Below are 20,714 nucleotides of genomic sequence, written 5' to 3'. Positions count from 1 at the left end.
ACTTCTACGTGAATTCATGTAGCCTGTTCTCACAAGTACATTATGTCCTCTTCTTCCACTTGTCCCCTCAAATCCATCAGCACTCCCTTTAAGGGATAATAGACAAACACACAACGTCATGTACTAGCAGTCTAAGATTCTTCTGAGACTACTCTTGTTCACTGAAAGTAAAGGGCTGTGTCAGTCAGGCCCTTCAGTCACCAAGTCAGATACTCAAATGTTAAATAGCTTAGGCATTGTGCAAGTTTCATGCTGCTCAAGAATGCACAGTAAATACACCAAAGGCAAATGCTTTGCTGCCATTTTATCAGTTTACAACAAAACTCCTTTATCCATGAGTTAGTTCACTAAATATTTCTCCTGTCCTGCTGCCTGCACAAAGAATCTCTTTGGCTAAAGCAGTACACAGATGCTGAATTTTTCAGGTTTTTTCATTTCAATGCTTGAAGTGACCAAAACTTGTTCAAACTCTGCCATCTGAAATACTTTATCTCTGGTCAAAACTGTTGGGAGGTTATGGAGAGGTTTTTTGTCTTTTCAACAGCTTTAGTGGGGTTACATCAGGCTGATGACTGATCACTATTCCTCGAGGTTCCACCATAGGCCCAGCTCTCTTCAATATCTCCATGAACAATTTGCATTCAGGACTCAAGGATACACCAAGTCCGCCAGTGGGAGGAGTTGTCCACTCCCTCAAAGGCAGTGAGGCCCTGCAGAGACCTTGACAAATCAGAGGACGGCGCAATCACCAACTATATGGCATCTAACAAGGAAAGGTGCTGGATTCTGCTCCAGGGACATATCAACCCTGGATGTATAGACAAACTGGGCAACAGGATGCTGGAAAGTAGTGCCACAGAAAAGGACCTGGGTGTCCTTGTTGAGGGCAAGTTGAACATGAGCCAGCAGCGCCCTGGCAGCCAGGAGGGCCAAAAGTTAAGACATTATTTCATTCTGCAAACAGTTTCTGATTATGTGACAATTTGCAGCACAAGCTCACCATTCTCCAATGTACATTGCTACTGCCTAGACTTTGAAGGGACCAAAAATGGGTGAGCAACAGTTCTGGAGACAGAATCGATTAGTCTCATTACTAATGATAACAAGGATCCTTCTACTTTCTTCACTGCAGTTCTACTGCAGCACCTTGCATACTTAACCAGCATCTAATGAGTACTTGTGTTTTGTGTTCAAATGGAAGGCTCTTCAAATACTACCAAATTCAACCTTTGTAAAAAACACCATCTTCCACCATTTTCACCTCATAGTATTCAAAACATGTTTCTATTTTTGACCTGTAACTCCAGCATATCTGACAATGCAGCCGTGGTATTTTACCCACACTTAAACTCTATGGTTTCAAATTGGAAAAAATACTAAAGTGCAAAAACTGGCCTTCTGTACCTAGAGGTGATCATTGACACCTTGAGTATTTGCTTCCACAGACCTCAACTTACATTTAGCATTCACCAGGACTATGTGCCACAGAAACAGATCATTATACTTTCATCAGCATCATCAAATAAATCAAATTAATTTGTACCATCATATTAAAGCAAACATTCATTACTGGTGTAATTTTCAAGCATCTAGCAATGTATTTAGTGCTAGTGTCTGTCCTGAAAAATGAAGGAAAAAAGCAGGAAGATGACTGGAAAATAAAAATGCAGGATATATCAAAAGCTTCAAGAAACAAGAAGGCAACCTATTTAAAAGGTCTAATATTTTAAAATCCTTAAACATTTTTAAATTCTTATTCTCAAAATAGCAATTCAGGTTAAGCATTTTTTAAAGTTGAGAAGTTAATATATTTTAAATTACTAAAAAAAATTAATAAGAAAATTTTATTAAAATTATTGTGCCTAGTTCTTTTATCCATAAGGAAGCCAGGAATTATTTTCTTGCGAATGATGATTATTATATAGCAGTGATTCTTTGTATGTAGCCTGTCTTTGAAAATCTAAAGATGGATAAAAAATAGACCTATAATATTTCACCAATAAAATGGTTGACATGGTAGTGTTTGGTCAAAGGATGTACTTGATCTCAAAGGTCCTTTCCAACCTTAATGATTAGATTCTATTATGCTGTCCTGGCACTGTTCAAGGCCAGGATGGATGGGGTCTGGAGCAACCTTGTCTTCCTGGTCTGGAAGATAACTTCAGATCATGGCAATGATCTTCAAGGTCCCTTTTAACCCAACCATTTTATGATTCTATTGCCCCTTCTATTCTTCATGTGGCTTGCTGTGAAGAGAGCTTCTGCCATCTTTGTAGATTCTGTGTAAGAACTGGAAAATTGTCCTTCAGTTTTTCTTTCTTCACAGGGCATGTTCTCCAGCCCTTTGGTCATCTTCATGGTCCTCCTCTGGAGTTTCTCCAATCCTTGTCCTCCTTGAATTGTGGATACTAGAACAGGACCACAGTCTGACAAATGCTGATTAGAGTCAGACAATCACTTTTCTTTGGCTTATATAAAATCTAAGTTAAACAGTGGATTACATATTTCCAATTCTACTTAAGCTGTTCCTTCAACTCCAATACTTACTGGTTTTTGCCAGCTCTGAATTCTCTGCTAGAAAATGCAACTCAGTTATACAAACAGCATACTAAGCTAAGCGGTAACACCTCTAACAGCAGTGGAAGATAGGGAAATCTTATCCATAAAATACGGTAGGCAAAATTGCGGTATATTATTCTATAAAGGTGTCTCAAAGCTGGGGCATGTCATCTGGACTCAAGTTCGTTGATATGCCAGTAATTCTATTCTGAGTCACAACAAAACTGCATCTGGCCCAGTAGTGGTTTTCAGCAAGTGAATGCTAACAAAGTATTAGAAATTGGACATGTAGAAACTGTCCTTCTCTGATAGGTACTCTTCAACAGATTTAGTAGTTTCTGTGATTTCTACTACACATACTTTGCAATTACCTAGTACACAAAGGACAGGAAACCAAAATCTGGAAAATCTATCAACAGCAAAACAGAGTAAGTCCATTACCTTATTACCATGAAAACTGCCAAAGAACATAAAAACACAAGAAATGTTATCCAGACATTTCCTTTTATTAGGACACTGAAACAGTTTAATGTACAAATGCTTTGTGTTAGTTGTAAATATTTCCTTTGTTTAAGCAGCATTTACAGCTCTGTACATTTACATGTGCACTTCTCTAGTCATCTTAAGACGCAAGACACTTTTGCGGTAGCAACTTCATAGATCAGTGAATGCCAACACGCCACAACCCTGTTTAAAATAATAAAGTCCAGATGGAGTGACAGAAAGGAGACAGTACACCATTCTGTGCATTGACTGGGTTCGTATTTCAAAAGTGAAAAAAAATAAAATCAAAGTTATTCAGCCATACGTCTCTTTCTTTCTTAATACCCTCCTTATGCATTTCACCTCCTATCCAAAAATAACAATTACTATAATAAACAGAAAAGGTATCTGTAGTTTTTCCTATAAAAATCATGAAACTACACAAATAGCAATCAGTTATTTTTAAATATTCAAGGAAAATAAATCTCTTTATTTAAAATAGGAATATATATATCATGTAGACATATTTCTTCAGGATAAAATATTTTCAAAGTATAAATTCTTTCCAGTCCATCCCAGTCCTCACGTATTGTAAAAAGTTGGTTTCATCAAGACAATTTCAATGAATTGCCAATGTTTTACAGTTAAAATGCCCTCCTTCTCAACTACCAGATATTAACAGTCAATTAAAAGAAAATTAACAATTAATTTTTGATCACTATTTAAAATACTGGATTTATTATCCACTTAGATGAAACTCTGTTCCAAGTATGTGGCAAAGCAAAATATATAAATTAATTGAAACAAAATTTATTTTCAAAAGATACTTTGAAGTTTGGGATAAGGTACCCGTGTTTCATTCATTTCACAGTATCCTACTTAATATCTTCACACTTAAATGAACTCCAGTCTCATGCCCACATCTGAAGAAATGGATAGAAAAATACCAATTCATCCAAATGTAACTACAAAGGAACTAACACAGATTTGTTCATATATTTATCAGCCAAGAGCACTGGGCAGTGAAGCACCTTAACAGGTTTCTGACTTTTCAAATGTCAGAAGCTTAATCAGAATCACCTGTTGTATCCCTAACCCAGATCAATATTTTTCCCCAGAGCCACCCATTTCTTCATCTGCTTGCCATGACAGAGACATTTATCAAAAAAGTCAAAATGAAGAGGAGCCAGACATGCTTAAACTGACAAGAGATATCCCTCTCCACCAGTTACATCTCATAAGTGTCTTAATTTTTCAGAGACCATGCATATAACCTGTCAGTAAAAGACATATTATGAGAGCACTTCAGCGGCTATCAACCAAGGTACCCACTTTACTGTGATTTAAATGCTTCATTCCTATATACTGGTAAAGAGTAAAAAAAGTACAAAGGAAGTTTTACCAATTTTTTAATGATGGGTATGTGTTTGTCAAATGAATCAGATTATGGTGCCTCTTAGCAACATTTTTGAACTTATGTTTCATCAGAACCACTAAGTCATGGCTTTGAAATTGCTAGAAATTTCATTCTGCTTCTTGCTACCTTAGTTGTCATCACTTCATTTAAAAGCAAAAACACCCAGCAAACCAAGAAAAGTAACAACACAAATCCATGTTTCTAAAAGTTATTGCTAGTTCTTCAAGCACAACAAAAAATCCACCCCATTTGCAAACAACCTAAAATAAAATGAAAGAATGAAATATAGATTCTGCAACCTAGGATTTCAATGCCAATGGTTATTTGCTTACCTTCCCAGGTTTAACTTAACTCCAAAACCATTTAATATGCTGCACTGGAATTAAAGTATCTCATTTGTTCCAAGTTTGTACATCAAAGGCTTGACTTCACTAGAATTTGAAGGTTTCAATTATGCAGCCAAAAATGGCTCAAAAGTTCAAAGTAGAGTGATAACATTTAATTTCCATTTCTTGCAGTCTCTGAGAGTCCTCAGAATGACTAATCTGCACTTTCAGTTCCAGTCTGTAAAATGGACGTCAGTTTCATTCTGCACATTTTTCTCTTTTAAACTGTTGGCTTCTCACTGGCTTTTACTCAAAGTTAACAGAGAAAACATATAAATGTCAGTGAAATAGGGATACTCTTCCACATTGGGATGAAGGGTTTACAACCTTGCACAGATAATGATTTGACTATTTCAAATAGCAACAATCACAGAAGTGCCCCAACACATTAGACGTTCTGTTTGAATGTACACAGATCAAGTTTTGAAAGCCAGTGTAGAAACAGTCTCTATGAACTGGAGGCATCATAGACTATGCTCAACTAATGCAGAATATTTAAGAATATATGGTCAACCATGCTACAAAATCCAATTGTGTAAGTAAAAATCTGAATCAAACATGATTAACTTTATATTTAACAATGATGTTTCTCAAAAATAGTCTTATAATCCTTGTAGTAGCAACCAAAAAGCCACATAAGTACAAAACAACTCAACACATATTAGGCAGAATACAAAATTTTTTAGACAGGCGTTCTTAAAGCAAAATCATGAAATAAAAAGCTGTATTTTTTGTTTTATAAAAATGTACATACTTCCTTACCAGTTTCCTGATTGAAGAAAAGTGTCTGTATACATAATGTCCATCTGTGCTGATTTAAAATCCTGACAGCACAACCTCCAAATATTACTTTCAAGTTACTTGGGAATTTCATGTGCACAGACTGAGTAATGTTTCAGTAGTATTTGTACCATCTAAACTCTTAGTATCTGTCTTTGAGTCTTCCCTTCTAAGGTATAGATGTTTACAGATAAAACTAAGCACACATCATTTTTGTGCTTAAAAGTAGTTTGACTAAGCTAGCACTTAGCTGCCATTTCAAAACCTTGGCTCATTTTTCATGTTGCCTATTACTCCTCTTCAAGACTGGTACAAAGCTCCCTTACCTGAACATACTACACTGGAATTACATCAGTTTCACAATTCAGAGGTTTGAATTTAGATATTTCAAAGTTAATAATATGAAAAACCTCACCCATAATATCAAACATGCATACAATTACATATGGAATGCAAAAAGCAAATAGTATTTTATATGAATTTACTATCTGGCCAGGCTTTCTTAAAACCTGTGCCAAAAATGGTTAGAGAAAGATGTATTAAACAAAAAGAATTTAAGGTCCTCCCTTCTATAATTCAATAAAAATTACATAATATAGCACAAAATTATGTCTTAAAGTGTTATCCTTTTGGCAGTAATAGGAACAGTGTATTTTCATTTGGAAGACGAGGAGGGATAATTCCTTGACATTTATTTGAAGTTCCCACATTCTGAGAAAATAGAGAGAAAACAACACATTTTACCTGGTTTGGGATAAAACTGAATGTTCATACACATTTTTGAGACCGTTTAAGGGTTTGAGGAAATAAATTCAAAACTTTTTACACTAACTTATGAAAGAGTCATGAATGCAATAGTGATGTCCCATTTTAAGAAATGCTAGTAAATGGTAAAGCTTGAATTGGAACAACACTGTCATTCACCAACTCCAAAATTCAGCATTCTTCCCCTCACTGCATTTGTACCACTCCAGAACAATTTTGTTGGTCAGGTGTCAATGCCATCAGTGGAAGAATCTGGAAGTCACTATACAGTGTAAAACACTTATCCTGATAGGGTATGGAAAGAGGAATCCAAAAACAGGAGTCTAATTCAACACACACTGTGCAGCTTCCTTAAGAAGTGATGCAGCTTTGTCCAGTTCTTGTTCTGTTTGTTCCACTGTTATCACCACTCGAATACTAGAAAAAGAAAACCAGAACATACACAGTAAACTTTACTTCAAGGCATCAGCTGTAAAATTATTTCATATTAATTTCAACACATTAAGATCACTATCTGTAGGGAAATCATTACAAATTCAACCAAAAACAAGACATATGACTAAATAGATGTGGTCAAACTACTTTTTGCTCTTGCTCTGCCCCTAACATATACACTGCAGAAGTCTGTTATCTTTTTTACCAGTAGAGGCACAGCTCATGGAAATGTGCCTGCTAACAGGCTACATGCTGATCCCCAAGATACAGGTAGTTTTGATACAGTTATTTCATGGTAGAAGCAACCTGTAACAGTCACTGAAAATATACCTCAAAAATGGAGCCTCTCCCATTTTTCCAAGAACCAATATTCAATCTAGTCTACTGAACAAAACTCCGTCATTGTATGGAAAAAAGATGGAAAGCCATAGCCAAAAAAAAATCAAGTAGCACATTAACTTTCTGCTAACCTGGGTGGGGGAAGTGATTTTTCTTCTTTCTCCAGATAGCGAGCCTGTGTTAATGCAATACCACTATTCATGCACTACAAATAAAGAAAATACAGTAGTTAACCTGGGAATTTCTAATGACACAAAATATCCTTTTGTGTCAAGATAAATGCAAGTTGTTTCCCAAATGGAGGTTACAAAGATTGTGCAAAATCATCTCTAATTTCAATACAGCTTTACCACATAAAACAGTTTAGGGTGCAGTGTCTTTAGCTTTCACCTCCACGTAATCAGGCAAACATACCATTTGTATCAGGAAATTAAATTATATTTAAGCATATTTTCAAGGAAATTAACTTCAGAATTTCTTTTTATTATGTAGTCTTGTTTACTTGCCACCTGATATATAAAGTTTTCCATCAACTCTCACCTCTTCACGTGGGACAAAAGAACCAATGTGTATTGAAGAAGGGAAAAATACTACGTATCGAACAGGAGATTGTTCACATATTAAAAAAGCAAATTCACAGACTCAAAGAAAAGGTTGACTTTAAATGGTTAAAATGCACCTCCAGAACACTCTTCTTATTAATGTTACAAAAGTTGTCTAAGCAACAGTTTTATACACAGATTTGAGCATTAAAATAGATAACAGGAAATAACTATTTCCTGAAGTAAATAGTCTAATATGCGTTTTTTAATGCAGAGCTACAAACCGAGCTATAGGCAGCAAGAAATGCTTAAAAGATGATCTTTAATAGAGCCATATAATCAGCAAAGAAACTAAGTTTCTTGCAGCATCCTTGCAAGATATTTCAACAAGTAACCTGACAAGCCTCCCTACCCTTCCTCAATTATTAACATTTAAAGGCAATGATACATTTTAATGACTATGGGGACACTTACATAATCCACAACTCTTTTGAGTAACTTCACATCATTTTCTCGAGATCCACAGCTCTCCTCCAACTGTAAGTGCAATGCCGGAGAAAAAGATTCTCCCACTACTTTTAAACCAGAAATCCTAAAACAAATAAAAAGCCTTTGATGTAGATACTACTTGAAGACATGTTGAAACACATGATAACAACTACTTCTCCTTTCTAGGTGGTGAGTGGGAAAAGATGGATATTTCACTTTACTGATAGTAATGCAGACAAAAACATATGTGCATTTCAGCTTGCATTACATAAAGATAATGAAGTTATCAAGCAAATGTCTTTTCTAAGGAGTTTCAGTAAGTTTGTAAAACAATCCTTTTGCAAAAAGGATTAATAATTCAGAAATTTTTGAAGAATCCTTATGAAGATGTAAGAGATATGTCTGTGTTAGGCCTGTAAATTGCTGATAAAAACCCAGCTAGCTAGGTCAAGTCACCTTTTTATCACTTAAGGGACGAGGAAGAACAAAAGTTTTGCTGGGGTGTTTTGCAAAATTTGACAAGATTTATGATTTTAAATTATTTTCTGTAGAATCTCTTTAAAGCATCAGCTGTCACTTAGTCAGAAGCTCCTCTAAAATTAGTTATATGACTATATAACTAATCTATATCTAGTTGTTGTTAACTAGGTTTCTAGAATTTGCCTGAACAACTGACGTTTGATTGTCATTGTCCTGACACATCACAAACATTTAGGACTGAGTTATTCCCATCCAAAAATCTGTATTTAATATCCAAGCAAAACCTCTGGTCCGCAAAATTAACAGGTCACATAAACACATATCAACTATCAGGTGTAATTTTGATTTCTGGACTTTGATAAGCTTGCCTAATACACATTTTAAGAAGAACAGGCTCATTTAATGGTAGTATCATTCCAAAGAAACTAGTATAATCAATAATGCATTAGAGATTTGTATGAGAGTGTGTAAAATTTATTAATTTCTGTAATAAGCAACACAAAATTGCTGAGGAAGAAGAATTGTAAAATGCAATTGCACAAGTACTGCACATTAAATGGCTGTTGAATATCACAGCAATTTCTGTATCTTTTTAGTATCAAAACCCAACAAATAAAAAAAGTCAGTACAGCCATCTTTTAAAACAGCGTAGTGTTAGGAAATGTTAAACCTTATTTTTCAGATAAATTAATTTTTTCTGTGCCTCCAGAGCAACAGGTACTTTATTACTGTTTTAACACTCAAGTCTAATATACAGGAACAATATTATATTCAAGGTGATTGAAAGGTGCATTGAGTTGTCTGAAAGAGTATCTGCTAAGCTTCATCCCAAATGCTTTTATTTAGACAATTTTCAAAATGCTTATCAACACTTTGTTGTGGAGAGTTATCACATTCTCCTAAAGATTTTAATGTGTAAGAGATTGCAGACCTCAATAGCCTTAGGGTATAATCTCATTTCAAAACCTGTAAAGGATTTTAAAAACTTGGACTCTTTTCAATAGCATAACAGAGACAGTTGGGAAAGAATCATTTTCCTCCTTTAATACATACATAATTGAGTGTACATATCCCAATCTAAGCACCTGTAAAACCAGAAACAGATTTGGGCAAGAAGAGTTTCTTTAAATTTGGCATTTTAAAGGCATAGTCAAATAAAAGCCAAAAAGCCCCAAACCCCACACTTACCCCTGTAAAGCTTTGTGAATCCATTCACATTTGGCCCGGAGAGTCTGAAAAATGTCTACACACAAAAAACAACAACAACAAAAAAACCAAAACAAAACAGAAAAATAAAAGGCTTAGATTTCCTGTTTCTACTTCGCATTTCTCTAAGATTTCAAAGATAGCATTTGGAACCAAACTAAGGTATGTACATCCATTGAACTAATAAGTCTCTTTAGCACTCTTCTTAATGTTCCCAATTCCTATTTCTGCCAGGAAATGACAAGCTTTTAAGTTCTGACAAATGCACTACTTCCCTTTATCTCATTACTCCAGCTGCATATGGAGCTGCTGCTGTTCATGACCATATGGACGGGATGACATAAACACTTTGTAATGGGACTGAAATGGCAGGTCCAATTTATAAATATCCATAAATACCTACTGCCATTCAGACTTTGCTCACTGATCCTTTCTCCTGTTCACTGCAGATACTTAAAAAGAAAACTGACTCCTGGATTTGTAAACCATGGCTCTTTTCCTTGGTCAAAGCTAACCCTCCAGTATACCTAACAGTCTTGTAACTTACTCCTAATTTTTTCTTTATTCTACTTTACTTCATACAACAGGGCATGGGCTACCCAGTCATTTTTATTTATTTGTCACAAATTAAATACTGCATCTTTGCAGATGTCTTCCAATCTGTTGATGGAAATGAAGGTTAAAGCAAATTTATACAATTTCACAATTTGGCCAATTTTGTCCTCATTACCCCTCAGAAAAAAAAAATTATTTCCCAGGTGTTCTAGTGGCTGGGATTTGGCACTGCTGTGGCCTGGGCTCAATTCCCAGTCAGCAAAAAGACTTTTTAAGTCTGGGTTGGATGGAGCTCCTGGTCTAGGTGTCCCTGCCAATGGCAAGGGTGCTGGAACAAGATCATCTTTAAGGGTTTTTCTAAATTGACTCCTAGAGCAGAACTTCTGTCTGCCAGCTTTATACAAATGCCCCCTATCTGATCCCTCGTAAATCACAGGCAATTTGCACCCTGATCATTCTTGAGATTCTTGCCTGAATGCTTAACTAGAGAAGGAAAAAAACCCTAATTATATAGCACAAGTGGAAAGGAGAGGATTGCTCTGTCCTGAGGAAATATACTACCATTTGTTTCTATTTAACTTTCTCTTCCTTCATTTCTGCTGAAGGAATATGTATTTAAGGAAGAGGCACTGATCTAAACAGCAGAGTAAAAATTTCTTATTTGCTTTTTAAAAACCATCTGTGTCCTCAAATAGCTTGCTTATTTTCCAGCTGGAAGACCAAAAGGGATGGAAACACCGAAGAAGGAAAGAAGAGTGGGAAACGCCATGAGGAAAAAAACATACATGTAAAATGAATTAGCAAAAAAAAAAAAGAAAAAAAGTACATCAGAGTAAAAAGGTGAGGAATCAAAGTAGGGAGAAGTACAAGTTATTAGTTTGGAGTGAAGAAAAACTTCAGAAGAAGGATAACATTTTCCTAAATTAAGTACCTGGATTATCTTCCATAATATTCAGAGCCTCAATAGCAGCAGCAGCTAACAAAGGAGGTAGGGAGGCAGAAAAACAATACCCTTGACCAGACAATCGCTACGGCAGAAAAGGAAAAGAAAAATTATAGTAACCTAGAAAATGTTTTAAAAGTAATTCATGTATATATTTAAAATCTCTCCTCCACACCTACAGGTACATGTAAGGATTAAAAGTAGGTCTCTGATTCATCTACAATATTTCATAGGAACCAGACAGCTTCTGTGTAGAATCAAATACTGCATAATCATCTATATCATACTTGCAAATAGATATTAATAATTAACTCTCACATATAAGTAACTAATAGTGCCAGACTACTTAAAAAGAGATCTGTCTTACCTGATGGTCAATAATAAAAGATCTTCCACAGCAAAATCCACCAATAGAAGCCAGTGAATTTTCCATGTTTGCACTAATAAGATCTATATCATCAATCTGTCAGTTAAATTAAAAAATTATTAAAAGATGCTTTTGATTGCATCAAGACTGTAAGTTAATCTATTAAAGATACACCTTGTTTCATATTACCATGAATACTAGAGATGATCCACCAAACTATGACATAATAAAATTAAAGTACAAATGAAATAATAATTTTAAGCAATACAGAAAGGACCTTTGAGAAATTGAGATTTATGGATCTGTAAACAAATTGCATATGATCCCTCTTTTCAAGTCATTGCAATGTGAAGAACACAAACAGATAAAATAAATTATTTAAATGCTGGTGACAATTCCACAGTGCAGTCAGTGTAGCAGTGTCCTTTAAGTAGCCACTCTGTAGTCAGTAGGAGGTAGAATGTGATTAAGTATAAACCTAATTAAAACAGAACACTAAAAACACAGATGTCTTTCTTATTTCATTTGTTAGCTGCAAATATTTTCTTTTGTCAGGCTTGGAAAGATTTTGCCTGTAAATTAATTTAACATAAAAGTCAATTAATTGGAAAGGAATTTAACATAGAAATCAGACCGCAGTTGGCATGTATCACAGTAACACTGGTTCATTTTCCAAATTAATTTTCTCTTTTCCATGTTTGGTATTAAGTGAAAACAGCAAGACAAGGAGGAAGACAGAATGAATTCTCTGAATTTGTTATTTCACTTCCCAGCTGAATTCAGACACTGTCAGAATGCAGTGAGGTGCTCCACACTGGAATATTAGCTAACAAAAAGCACTTCTTCCTTCCCCTCAGCCCAGGGGACTGTGGTAGTAAGCAGCTGCATAATACCATTCTGGATTTCCAAAGTACTCCTCAGCTGCATAAACACCATGGAAAGTAGACCCTTGGAAAAATAGTTTGGCTTAATCTGCCAGGAAAGTACTACCTTTGAAAGAACCATCAGAAGTTGTATTTTTCCCCACTGGAGTAAAAGGCAATAGAGCAAAATATGATTGCTATATACTGCAAAGATTTTTCTTATTTACTCCAAGACCTCAGAGTGGCACTTTTAAGTGTATGTGGCTGGAAAAGACAGTATTCATTATCTCACTGAGTTTCCAAAAATAGAATAGAATTATGCATTGTAAAAAAAATTCTTTTGTTATCTTCATTGCTGAAGATAAGTAAAACTATTTCAAGTAAGCACATGAAAGACTGCCAAGACGTGAAAGCTCTAGGACTGCTAAAAAAAATACTATATTTAAAAATATATATGTATTTTAAAAAACTGTAAATTTAAATGTCTACTGTACACTACAAAACTATCTGCTAATGGCATAGGTATGAGGAAACAATTTCACAACTTGTTTCTGCACAAATCTCTCATTCACAACAAAAGAGTACATACATTTATTCCAAAGTGTTCAGTAATGCCTCTTCCGTGTTCTCCAAGGACTCCAAAGGAAAGACTCTCCTCCAAAAATATTCTAACTTTGTATTTATACTTCAATTTTATCTAAAACAAAGAAAATTTTACAAAACACAGGTCAGAATTTGGTGACAAAATGCATGGGAGAGATAAGGTAAAGAAAGACAAGGACAGCATTCTGAATACTACATAGAACTTAGTTCTAGAGCTCTGTTCACTCATTAAAACATTTTAAAAGCCTTCAAAACTATTCCATCATGAAATATTAAAACAAATTTCATAAATGTTCATATAGAAAAAACCTCTTTTTTAATAGGTGCTCAAGTACTTTCAAAACAATGCATTTTCACACCATTTCTTCCATCATCTACAAGAATAGAGCCTGTATAAAAAGCCATTTTATGCTGAAGAGCAAATAGCTTCCCTGGAGTCACTATTTCTGACATTTCTATGAAGGTGTATTTGAAAGTTTTTTTTCCTTTTTTTTAGATATAACCTAGCTTAAATACCTAGTATCACACAGTCTAGCTGAAAATATAGTATATTTTACAGGATAAAAATTAAGACCACAGCCAGACATTATTTCTAAGTCTCAGTAGCTTCAGAATCCTAATCAGAAATTTCAAAACAAGATTACGGTTTGGAATCACCTTTTGAAATCATGAACATATGAGAAAGCAGGAAGGTAAACAAAAAAGCTGCATGCTGAACTTTTCTGTGTAGGCTTAATCACACAACACTGTTATTTCATTGGCCACACGCTTTCATATGCAATTCAAAAGGTGAACTACACTTACCAACTCTGGAAGAGGGCAAATGTCTCCTGTGTTCATATACAATCCTTCCACTACAATAAACCTTCGAGTTACGCGGGCCTTGCGAGGATTCTTCAGAGAAATATATGGTTTTAGTTTATATCAATTGTTACTAAACAAGCAAAGTTCTAAATATTTTTTGGATAGGGAAGATCTTTCTGAAGAGAATGGTCTCTTGTTCAAATAAGCTGTTACTTAAGTTTAAAGTCAGTATTTTTCATCTGTAACAAAAGTTTAAATGCCTCACTGGACTACTTTTGTCTTTTATTTACTTTGTAATAATTTCAAAGCTTCTACACATGATTTAAGAGGCCCTCTTTTGCAACAAATCACAACCAATCCATTTGAACGTTATAAATAAAATACAACCAATGTAACTACAGAACAAATACTACAAATCTTGGTCTCTATTATACTCCTCATTAGTGTTTAGTATTTAGAAGACTTTTCAACAAGCGTTTTGTGCATCAGGATTCACAATGCCGCAGAAATCTCTTACAAGTAGTGCCTTTGTAAAACACAATGCAAGAGTATTCATAACACTCATGTCACAAAGTCCTTGTGTGATCTCTGGATACCATAGAGATCATTAAAATATCTTTCACTTGTTTCTGCTAAATTTCAATTGGTATCATTTCAGTTTTACTGTTTTAAGATGCTATTGCTCTGCTATTTTCTTTGAACCTTACTTATATTTTCTGAAAAAGGATATTTAGTCACACTTCTTTCATTTTTCAGTCCTTGTAAAAAGATTCAGAAACATCTATTTAACTTTTCTATGTGGTAGATACCAAACTAGTCACAGTACAGGCTTTATCAACTCTAATGATATGAGCTTTTTCTAGTCAGTACATCTTAGTTATACACACATGGTCTGTATTAAGCTCTTGCCCACCAATTTTATGTTCACATTCAGCTAATTACAGTAAGAAACTTCAACCATGTAGCTAATTCAAAGCATTCTGCTCTAACAAACCAAATGTGTTACACAAATTAGTCTGAAAACCACATCTAAAAACTCATGTAAAGATTATCTGACAAAATGTATTTTCCATGAAGGTAGGTTAACTAGTATGTTATCTATAAATCTGCTATTAATCAGATCCATTACTGATTTACACTCATGTTAAGCTGATTGACAGTTTATCTAGTTTACTTTTTCTATGTCTTATCACAAAATCAACTTTCTTTCAATTGTCTGTAACTTGCCAGCATTCTGAAAATAAACCATACAATCATGACAGCTACTCAGTTAATTCTTTTAATGCTCACTTAATCAAGTTATCTGTACTTTCTGATCCTCATCTTAGTAACTGCTTTTGGACATCCTTTTGCTTTACTGTCAGAATGAGAAGCAAGCCATCAAACTGACTCAAATTTTTCAAGAGAGAGAATATCTTAAGAGTTGAATGTATGATATGGGAAGACTGAGAAAAAAAATCAACCATATTGATTCCATAAAGGACTAGTAATTTTTGTGCTGATTTTATAGTGTAGCATTCAAAGTGATAGTTAGCTTGCATGATGTATTAGGTAAATACAGTTACATAAATTCCTCAGAGATCCAAAACCAAAAGAAAGCTCTGTAATAGTTTTTCAAAAAAAAGAAAACATTATCTCACATCAGCCATCTGCTTGTAAAGATAGTTCCCTGTTACTAATACCTATGAGCTCAGTTCTAATAGCTAAGAAGACAAATGCAAATAAATAAATATTTTTTTAAAAAAAATATCTTAATTAAATAAGCAACATTAACTGCTCAATAGAGAGTTATGAAAACCAAGTAACTGCCTTTAAACACTACATCCATTCAATTACACGACTCAGTAAAAAAATGTGGGGGATGTGGCACATAAGAGTACAAACATTTCTTCAAAGGAATGGTACCTTTTGATCTTCAGTTTCTTGTTCTTTCAACAGTCGTTCAAGGTCAGCCATATCATTATGCTTAAATAACTTGATGTTACTACGAGATGCTTGTAATCCCTTCTGAATAGCAAAGCAGGCAGCTTCATCTCTGTAAATATAGCAAACCCTTCTAAGTTTGTGAAACTCAATGCAATTATTCAAAGAAAACTGGCTATTAGGACTTATTTTTCTTTTGAACAGGTATTTGTACTTATGTGTAGACAAAACCAGATGTTTTAAAGCACTGTATATTTTATTTACATTTTGAACCCTCATTTCAAAGATTTTTAATTTTATATGTACTACAGACACTGAAAGCAAGCCAGCAGGTATTTTTCTTTTTTTTTTTTTTCTTAAATCTACACTCATCCTTTTGTTTGTATGTGACAGAAGTTTTAACACAGCATTCTATGGACCAGGTAGAATACCACAGTAATCATCCCAGAAACCTCTCACTTCATTTGCTCTGGGTCTTAGAAAAAAGCACAAAGATGTGCCTGTAACATTTACTGTAGTCCCCAAATACTCAAAACCTCCATTTTAATATTCTTTGAGAAATAATATATCAATGTGCAAAGATGGAGGTATTATTTCCAACACTCATTTTTAAGTGTTGGAACAGCAAATTTCTGACTATGATGGGATATGCAATTTCACAGCTGCTTAGGTCAACTAATCTTGTAAAGTGGTAACTAAACCAAACCTGCATATGTTAAGTGCAGTAATTTCAACCAAGCTGCTTTCAAATACAGTGAGATCTTCTGTCAATGAGAAGCTGAAACAGTACGAGATAACTAAATCCAGGGTACACACTGGCATCCTTGAGTAGTGTGTGCACAATCCAGGCCATTTGTCTCAGAAATGCTGATCCAGAAGATAATCAAACACAGTCAAAAAACATGATTAAATTATGAAAGAACTTCTGTGAAAAGGTTAAACAGGCTGCAAGCCTTACACTTAGAAAAGACAGCACCAAAGAGAGATTTTGGCAGACAAATACAAAAGTACCACTGTGTTGTAATTTAACCACAGCAGGCAGCTGAGTCCCACATTGACACCCACTCCCTACTCCCAGGGGGAAAAATGCATGGGGAAAATCCCTGCCTAAAAATCAAATGCATCAATAGAAATTAGTAGGTATTATATTTGAAACAGGTATTTCTTCATATTTTTCATAAAATGTTCAAGTTAACCATTTCCATGTGATAGAAACACTGAGGATATTAAAGATTTAAGGTACTGAGAGAATCAGAAGACAAGAAAAATCCATCAACTCTTACTAAATCCAAACCGTCTTCTTTCCAGCAGTAAATTGAATAGTGTTACATTGTTTCTCACAGTTCTTGAATCTTCACTAGACAAATCATGATTGGCTATTCTTAGGTACCAGATACTGGGCCTGCCAGATGATTTACTTGATTTTGCATAACTATTCTTCTGTTACTTTAGTATGTACCAATATTTATTCAACTAATCCACTGCAAATAGGCATGAATGGAACAATTCTCCTGGACGAAAGGTGAAAAGCCAGCAATAGACATGAGAAAAGCAAGTATAACCATATTGCTTAAGAAGAAAATTACTTACTAGAATTACATTAGTATTTGAATGCTACATTATTTTGCTTTTTTTTTTTTTGCAGCTGAGTGCCTATATCTGAGCTTTCACAATGAAACAATAACTGATTTGTAATATTTGGCAAAGAAAAAATATTTAAACTTTGTACTACATAACACTTAATCAAAACCAGCATTATTTTTAAATGTTCAACAATATGTTTAGCAATCATTAAAAATAAGAAAAAAATTAGAAAACAATACTTACACAAAAACAATGTCGCCTCTCTTTGAATACGCAGGAATAGCACTGGCAATTGTTGCAAATCCATATGAGTATATAATAGCTTCCTCTGTCCTCATGAATTTTGCTAGCCGTTCCTCTAATTCTAAGTGCACATCTATTTGAGAGAAAAATCAAAAATACTGAAATATTGAGAAAAATAAAAAACAAGTTAGCTTCTTTTTTATACTAAAAAGCCTCATTACTTTTAGAAATCATCTAATTGAAGCAAACAGAACATTGATTTGTAGGAAGAGTATTAAAGCAAGTAACTTCCCAAAACCCAGTTGCAACCAATCCAGCTTCACTGAAACTGACAAGTAACCCGTTATTAATCACAGGTTTTGACAGAGCTGAAAATACTTATGCAACATATTTCTCTAATGTTCTTACACCAAAGTTGTTAAAATCTACTTGTAATTAGGCCACAAATAATGCAGCATTCTTGGACTGCAACTAGAGAGCACAGTTACTACAGTCAGAAAACAAATTATGCAATTTATCGCAATTACTGAGCTCCTGTTGGCAGACCATCAGTTCTTCCAAGCTGATGCTTCCACTACATAAGCACAGCTATCATTATAACAGAATACTGCTCTTGTGAGACCACAAGTCTCAAATGATCTCCTGAACACACTTTAGCCCACTGGAAAGGTCACACCAACAAGCCAGAGATTATTCATTCTTAAGGTATATTGACCCAATCACACACACAGCATTTCCCAAACCAGTTTGGTCAAAATGACCCATGTCAAAAATCAAAATATTAAAAATTGCAATACCACATGGTGAGTGGATTGTTGCTGTAGAAAGGTAACCACAGAATTGACTATTCTTCCTAAGCAAAATAGCCTGTACCAGACAAACTGTTATTTTGATTGTCTAACTCTCTCTCCACTATCTGCTTCTGCTAGCAATGAAGAGATAATTATGTCTTTTATTAACTGGAAATAAATAAGATTAAAATTCAAATAGAGATTATTACTAAGTGACTTGAAAGACCACCACTGGCCAAGCGTTACCTTTTAGCAATTACTGGAAATTCATTCAAACTAAAATCAAATAAAGTAACATCAGTTATATATACAGATTCTTCCAACAGAATATAAGGTTATGATGTCAGTATTGCTCTTTCTGGCCAGACACCAACTGAAAGGGTGCAGAAAGAAAGGATATCAGAAAAGCCCCAACTCTGCCATACTAAATGCACTCCCCAAAAGGACATAGCCACCTGATGTATTTATTAATAAAAGCAAATAGTATTTATTCAAACAACAGCCACCCAACCACAGTAAAGAGCAATTTTATTCATAGCACGCAAGATATAAATCCTCAACAATACTTTCCTGATGATTACCTGGGCATCAAAAAATAGATCAGAAAAAAATTTGTTTTCCCATGCTTTAGATGAAAACAAACAGTTAATGATTTGGAAGTCTTCTTTTGCATCCTATAATTTTGATCCAGCTGTACTAGATATACCAAATGTTCAGGGATTTCTAGAACAGCCTTTCCTCTCCAAAGACATCAGAAGGAAGGATGCTGACTGGAATTACCTCATCTACTTTCTGATTGAGATTGTAAATAATCCATTTCCAGAATCTTTGTGTCTTTTTCTTGTGTCATTGCTACATGGACTTCAGGATCAATAAACAATCTTCAATCAGGCTTCCAAAGAGGTGGGATGACCTTTGATTTATTGAATGAAAAGCCCAACAAAGATTGGCAATTACAAAATTTAATAAAAACAGGCTGGCCACATAGCACTTAAACCATGCAACATAAAAAACATGCAGTCCAAAATGTTTGTTTTTGAACTCCCATCAGTAGAGAATAATAAATTAGGGGAAATAAGAACTGAACTACCACTTTTGAGTGGTCAACTATTGATACCTAATGAGGAAAAATGTTTTGAATGACCACTTACACAATTTAACTGAAAAAGATTATAAGACCATCACTGCTCCTAATCAGAACCTGCATCTTTTTCACTAAGCCTTATTCAGAAACAGCCACCATTACACAAAGCAAGGTCTCGGTAAAAACAAGTATTGTCAGTAAGGGCAGCTAATGAATATATTCAGGTTTGTGCTACAGAAAGAAGTTTTGTAAGCCTAAGTAAATTTTGCAAAGGGGAAGAACACATAAGTTCAAAATAACGCACACTTGGTATATCACTACACAAGGGTATGAATACTTTGTATAACCATGAGGTTGAAAAGTGCTAGGGCAATATTAAGGCTTCACTGTGATAAAATCCAAATACCGTCTGACTTTCCTTTGTTGCAATGATTTGCTTTAGTCTGATTACACCACTTGGATTAGCCTATTTTAACTGAAACTGCAAACACCACCTGAAATACATTTGCACAGAGGAAGACACTGTAAGAGCTTTCTATGCAATTATGAAATGTTAATAAAGCTAATATTGTTAGTAACTGTTATGAAATGCCTTTTCATTGCCTAGTATATGTTCACATGGAAGTCAAAAACAGAAGAAATTAGAATTATGGAGAAAATACCAACAAATATTCAGTTATATGTAGATATACAAATATTTCATGCTCTTTATAGGATAAAGGCACAGATAGATATTCCAGAGATACAAAACAAAGTAAAAATTTCTTAAAAGGGACTCACTGCATCTATTAATTACCTTCTAAGTAGCATAGATATGAAGAACCAAATCTCCATTCAAAATAAATTATAACACAATATCTACATTTCAAATAGAGATCTCTAATATTGATATGAAATATCAGCTCCTAAGAGGGGATAAATCTGAGCAGTAACAATCAACAACCATTAGTTAAACTCTACACAGGAAAGTAAGAGTAAACTGTGTTAAGTTCTGCATAGAACATGACCAAAGCCACAGGACGTGAAAAATTGTGTGAAATGTTTAAGGCACCTAATGCAAAAAAGTGTTTTTT

At 34.5% G+C, this 20,714-nt stretch overlaps 1 protein-coding gene across 1 annotated transcript in view; it reads right to left on the bottom strand.

Moving 5' to 3' along the window:
* Positions 1-3,044: 3,044 nt before the first annotated feature.
* Positions 3,045-20,714, bottom strand: part of SPTLC1 (serine palmitoyltransferase long chain base subunit 1) — a 34,812-nt gene continuing 17,142 nt past the window's right edge. Inside the window, exons 6-15 of the mRNA XM_005530047.3 lie at positions 17,767-17,899; positions 15,922-16,051; positions 14,017-14,106; positions 13,199-13,306; positions 11,747-11,842; positions 11,368-11,464; positions 9,864-9,918; positions 8,181-8,298; positions 7,296-7,369; positions 3,045-6,807 (exon numbers count right to left, since the gene is read on the bottom strand). Of these exons, the coding sequence (XP_005530104.2) occupies positions 6,714-6,807; positions 7,296-7,369; positions 8,181-8,298; positions 9,864-9,918; positions 11,368-11,464; positions 11,747-11,842; positions 13,199-13,306; positions 14,017-14,106; positions 15,922-16,051; positions 17,767-17,899 (995 nt within the window). The 3' untranslated portion in view covers positions 3,045-6,713. The remainder of the gene's footprint in view (positions 6,808-7,295; positions 7,370-8,180; positions 8,299-9,863; positions 9,919-11,367; positions 11,465-11,746; positions 11,843-13,198; positions 13,307-14,016; positions 14,107-15,921; positions 16,052-17,766; positions 17,900-20,714) is intronic.

The sequence above is a fragment of the Pseudopodoces humilis genome, chromosome 4 (assembly GCF_049639895.1).
Source record: "Pseudopodoces humilis isolate 2021_Gansu_Grassland_sample_001 chromosome 4, ASM4963989v1, whole genome shotgun sequence".
NCBI lineage: Eukaryota > Metazoa > Chordata > Aves > Passeriformes > Paridae > Pseudopodoces > Pseudopodoces humilis.
The sequence above is the reverse complement of the archived record's forward strand: the minus strand, read 5'-3'. Positions and strand labels throughout refer to the sequence as shown.